General features: G+C 35.7%; 1 protein-coding gene across 1 annotated transcript in view; it reads right to left on the minus strand.

The window, feature by feature from the left end:
* LOC126109736 (calponin homology domain-containing protein DDB_G0272472-like) overlaps positions 1 to 2597 on the minus strand; it is a 71695-nt gene extending 69098 nt beyond the window's left edge. The window contains exon 1 of the mRNA XM_049914789.1: positions 2469 to 2597. Within this exon, the coding sequence (XP_049770746.1) occupies positions 2469 to 2565 (97 nt within the window). The 5' untranslated portion in view covers positions 2566 to 2597. The remainder of the gene's footprint in view (positions 1 to 2468) is intronic.
* Positions 2598 to 6000: the final 3403 nt, after the last annotated feature.

Here is a 6000-nt window from a genome sequence, read left to right on the forward strand (position 1 = left end):
GAATAACAAAGGGAGGTGGTTCTGACAGTTTGTAGGAACTGGATGCCTTAGTACGGGGAAGAGTCTTGGTCAACCTTATGTGTCTGATGCAAATGGAGTACACGAGACACTTCACCAACAGCATTGCAAGTTACTTAGTAAAGCAAGCAGTGAATTGTTTGCACCAAAGATTACGGTGTGGAAGGTGTTGTGTAAGCAGCTATGTGTTAACCTGTACGGAGTGGTATTAGTGGAGGCTCTTACGCCAACAAAGTGAGAAGGCTTGACAATTGTGAAGAGCTGCAGTTAAAAATGGAAGATGTTGGTTTTGTAGAAAGACTCTTCTTCTGTGATGAAGCCACTTCCCAAGTAAGTTGTGAAATGCACACGCACAGTGTCTGTAACTGAGCATCAGCAGATCTCTACAAAAGTGAATGTTTCCTGTGAGATGTTGTGCAAGAAAGTCCACTGCCTATTTTTCTTCAAACAACAAATGCAGACAGGTAACTCATTTTCAGACATGTCTGAAACCTCATTGTTACCACAGCTTAATACCAGTTATGATGACTACCTTTGCAACATGTTTGTGCTCTGCACCATTTTCACATGAATGTATGAGAGCTTCTTAATCATGTTCTTTACCAATGCTGGATCTTACAACCCCATGCACCATATTTAAGACTTTGCAATTTCTTTCTGTGAAAGTTTGTGGAAGACTGAGTTTGTGTACAGCCAATGCCGGTAGTCCTTGAGAAAGTGTCGTATCAGATAAAGCATGTACTGCAGACCATCATGGAGGGCATGCTACACTAAGTACGGGATGAATTTGATTTCCGTGTACATATGAGTCGTTTGACCAAGGGTGCACATATTAGGGATTGTTATTGGACAATTGCTGCTGCTTACGCTGTAAGGCTTGCCCACATAAAGTTATAAATTCATTTGTTATTAATTATTAAAACTGCACCATACATTTATAAACACACTGTGTATACCAAATATACTTTATTCATTTGAAAGTCACCAATAAAAAAATCTCCTCTTACACATCAGAACACACAGATCCTAACACTGATTCAGTGAATACTACACGAAAAACTGTTTGCACTTGGATAACATTTCCTTAATCACTATAGATGGATTTGCACTATTTAACAGATTTCATTTTGCACTATTTAACAAGTTTCATTTTTAATAGATTTCCAGCAGAAATGAAACAAATGTGTGATAAACCTCATGTCTTCATATCTCAACCAAAAGCTTTCCTCACAGCACACTCCTCCTATTCTGTACAGGAGGTTCCTGCTGTGGTTGAGAATAGATACAGATGAAAGTTCGGTATTAGTTGTCTGCTTTGACTAGTGACACAGGAAACATGACAAACATTGCGAACAACATGGTGACTACAATGTGATATCAGTGGCAATTCTTTCAGATGGGCTAAACAACAGATCAGTCTGTCATCAGAACCATGAATTTTGCTTTCATAACAAAACTGTCACTTTCCAACTTTATCTTTACCTCGAGCAAAGCTACAGACCAGTGAGTTACCACTACATATTTTTTTGCTTTCACTTTTGTCGGCTTCACCACCAAATAACAAATAAACTACAAAAACATGCACCAAACTGTTACATCACAGCATCAGCTGACATTACATCAATGGTCAAAGCTGAACTATTGAAAATTTTTCATTGTAATGTGTGATTCATTCATACACACTCTTACTCCTTTCATGTCAGGCCTATATTAACTCTTTTGTTTATAAATTTTCTAACAAACATACTGTAAACTGTGCATTGACTCATTCTACTACCAAGTAGCTTTAGATCGCAAGGTCCCACGGAAAAAGGAGGATATTTTTACGCATACTGGTGACTACATCTGTTGTACAGGTCTGTGGAACTTGGGTTACTGAAGATTTCCATAATGCGTTGGTCTTTGTTTACAAAGTCAGTTTCTAGATTAATCGTAATTAGTTTTATTTCGTATCTCGGCTACAATAACATAACTTTATCGTATATTTGACTGCTCCTTTCTCTGGCAGTTGAAAGTTCCTTCCTTCAGAGACGTAACAGAAAAAGAATATGTTTGTTTGTTTGTTTTCAAAGGTCTCCGGACATCTAAAACAACAGTTAAAAAGTTGTTGTAAATATTAATATCAACGAAATGTGATTTGATACACATGGCTTTTCTACCGAGTGGTGACAAACAGTGTGCTCCTTTCTACAAACATCAATTCAAAATGTAAACAAAAAGTACGCAACACAATAAACAATTATATTTCGCAACTACAGTAGATATTCTGCAATAAATATATCATAATCGTCGTCAGGAGATATCATCTGTTACCAGTATAATTCAGAATGAGGCTAAATTAACATATATGTGAAGATTAAACATTAAATCGACTCAGTTCTCTGTGGCATACATAGTAATTACGAGAATCCATGATCGCGTGATATCTATCTGAGCGAGATTTAATATACCTTTGTTATATAAATCCGTGACTGAACTATAACAACACAACAATTTTATTTTTTGATTTCTTCTTGTGCTTGCACCACACAAAAAAAAAAACAACATACAAACATAAACACCTTGTCTGATGTTTGATGCAAAACTCTTCCACAGATACACCACTTAAAACCAAAGATTATGTTTGAAAGTCCAGTTTAGATTTTCATATATTTTTTTACTTACTTCTGCTGATGATGAATATACAAATTACGATGCAGACAAGGCTACCTACACTAAATTAAATAGTAAATACAGATCAGAAACCGGGTTAGCAAAGTTTAAGGCAAATGACGATTACAAAGAAGCAATAATTATAAAAGCGATGGCAGTAATGTTAATTTCACAAAAAAACTAAACTAAACTCCACCCGAACAGGCCATGAAGGCCCAAAGGTACCGATCGCTCCAGATGAATTTAATGCATGTTTTGCTAATGTTTGTGACGTCATTTCCTTTATTGCAACTGAGTCAGATAATAAATATGAACCCGTCCTAAGGGATGCTACCTATTTCATACATTTTGAACACATTTCTTCTACATGTGAATGGAAAAAGGTTCAGCTATGTGATATCATGAAATGAACTGCAAAATTAAGCACATCACAAAAGAAGTCATTTATAGTTTATGTAATTTTGTAGTTAGAAAAATGGGGGGACATAATAGTACACACTCTGTTTACTTGCAAATTGGATAATTACTAGTGGTTATTTCCCAGCATGTTTAGTAACTACACTGGTCACATCACTCAACAGAAAAGGAGATAAGTCATGTCCAAGTAACTGTAGACCAATTTCTCTAATATATAGTAGCAAAGCACTGCGTGTAACTCTAAAACCATAAACATCTATCTGCCAACAATATTATTAGGGGTCCACTGTATGAATTCGGACCCAGTTATCAACTGTGAAAGAGGTGGAAAACATTATTTCTTTCACTTTGCTGCCTTGGAATCCAAACTTTCTGTAAATGCCATACTTGTAGACGAAGTAAAGCTTTTGACTTTATCAGCCACGGAGTTCTATTAAAATGGTTTTGAAGATAAAGCTCTATCTCTTATTACATCATATCTGAGTGAGAGAAGACAAATTTGTACATTTTAAGAGAAACAAATCAAACACACTATTGCAACACAAGGTGTCTCACAAGGTTCTGTGCTTGCACTGTTACTTTTCATAATTTATATAAATGAGTTGATTGACTGATTGATTGATCTATTCATCTGTAGAACAGCATACATTGCATGGATGTCATCAAATGTTTGTACAATATTTCGTATTAAAATAAACATTTCTCTTAAGTGTTTATGGTCCTATACTTAGTTCTACTTTTTTTAAACAGGTTATAAATTGTTACAAAGTACAATGTTCCTGAACGTGAAGTTACTATCTACAGTCATGTTAAATATTTACTTACAGTATAGTAGCTACTATCTAGTAAATATTTTTTAGATTTTGGCTAAAAGTGTGTGTATCATTTGCATCTTTTATATCTTGCGGCAGTCTATTGTACAATTTTATTCCATGGTATAATATACGATTTTGAGTGTTTGACTTGTTTCTTCTATTTAGATGTAAATACTCTCTAGATTTGGTCCCATGGTAATGTATTGTGATGTCTGTGGTGTACAGATTAATATTTTTTATTACAACATTATGTTGTGTTAGATGTATTCACACAGAATTGTCAGAATTTCTAGCTTTTTGAACAATTCCTTATAGTGAGCTCTGTTATTAATACTTGTCACTATTTATACTGCTCTTTTCTGTATCTTGAAAATAGTCTGTATATTCCCAGCACTTATTCCCCGAAACATTATTCCATAACTGAGGACTCTATACATATATCCGAAGTAGGCTATTTTGAGGCATGAAATATTGCACACTGGTGAAAGGATTCACAGGGTATAACCTACTGAGGGTAGCCTCTTTGCCAAAATTCTCACGTGTTCTGCCCATTTCAATTGACAGTCTGCATTCAGCCCCAAGAATTTGGTATCAGTTACACAGTCCATGAGTAGTACATCATTGTTTACTTTCAACATTCAGAGTTACACTATTCTGTAGTGATCTGTTGTGGACTTCTATAAGAGCACCATTGGAGTTTTCTGTTAACTGAGATGAATTTTTATCTTTAATCACTAACATGCTGTCATCAGCAAATATTATTTTTTCCCCCCGTACCTGAAACTCCGTGGGAAGTCATTTATATGTATAGGGAAGAGGACTGGGCCCAATACACTTCCCTGGCTCTAACTCATGTAGTAAAATTCTGCGGTCAGCTTTGTCGAATGATAGATCCAAAAAAGTGCCTGTTGCATTCCTGCCCTTGTCTAGTGGATCAAGTATGACTTCAGTAAACTGTGTTACAGCTGACTGTATACCTCTTGTGGGCCTGAAACCGAATTGTTCATTGCAGAGAAGGCTGTCTTCATTTTAGTACTTCATTAGTCTATTTCTTATTATGGCTCCTACTGTTTTGGAAATGCAATATAATAAAGAAATTGGTCTGTGGTTTTCTGCAACACCATTTTTTAGTATTGGTATTACTTTTGTGTGTTTCAGGTGTTTGGGAAAGCAATATGATGCAATGTAACCCCATACTACACGCAGATGATAGCACCATTGTTACAGCTGATATGGCCTTGGACACAATAATGCAAAAAAAAAAAAGTGCAGAGCAACTCAAAATATCCAGTATGTGCTTCAGAACAAATGAATTACAAATTGAACACTCTTAAAGTGTAAATATTCTTTCCAGCCTAAGTAACAACAGTTAATCTTCTTGGCATTCACATTGATCCAAAATTAACTTTGGAGACTCATATTATATATGCAAAAAGTTAGCTCGAGTCACCTATCTTCTAACTAAACTTATGACTTGTGTGATGGTCAAGTTACTGATGAACCCCTATTAAGGCTTTTTCACAGCCACCTCATGTGTACAGTACTGTTATGGTGCAATTCCTCTAGAGCAAAAAGAATTTGTATTTGGCAGAAAAAGGCCCTAGGTGTGTTGCTGGATTAAGAAACCATGTATCATGCCGAAAATATTTTAAAGAGCTCAAAATACTGACAGTTGCACCACGGCTTATCCTCAGCTGCATGGTGCATATGATGGAAAACCAAGACGGCCACAGACTTTTTGAGTCTATATATAAACCATGACATATGTCAAATACATATGATGGATATCCCAGTTACAAGACTTAAAAACAAACCAAAATAGTTACATGTGCCTAGGGATATAATTGTTTAATGTTACTACCTACAGCACACAGTGTACCACTGAAGGTCCTCAGAAATATTACAAAAAGGTGGTGTAAACAAAATGCTTCTGTACAATAGAATAAGTTAAAATGTAACATTATTAGAGAAGGAAAGTTGCTACTCACCATTTAGCAGAGATGCTAAGTCGCAATAGGTACAACAAAAAGATTCACACAATTATAGCTTTCGGCCATTACGGCCGAAACCAGATAACATATAAATGAAACCACCTCTG

This window comes from Schistocerca cancellata, chromosome 12 (genome assembly GCF_023864275.1).
Source record: "Schistocerca cancellata isolate TAMUIC-IGC-003103 chromosome 12, iqSchCanc2.1, whole genome shotgun sequence".
In the NCBI taxonomy this organism is placed as follows: domain Eukaryota; kingdom Metazoa; phylum Arthropoda; class Insecta; order Orthoptera; family Acrididae; genus Schistocerca; species Schistocerca cancellata.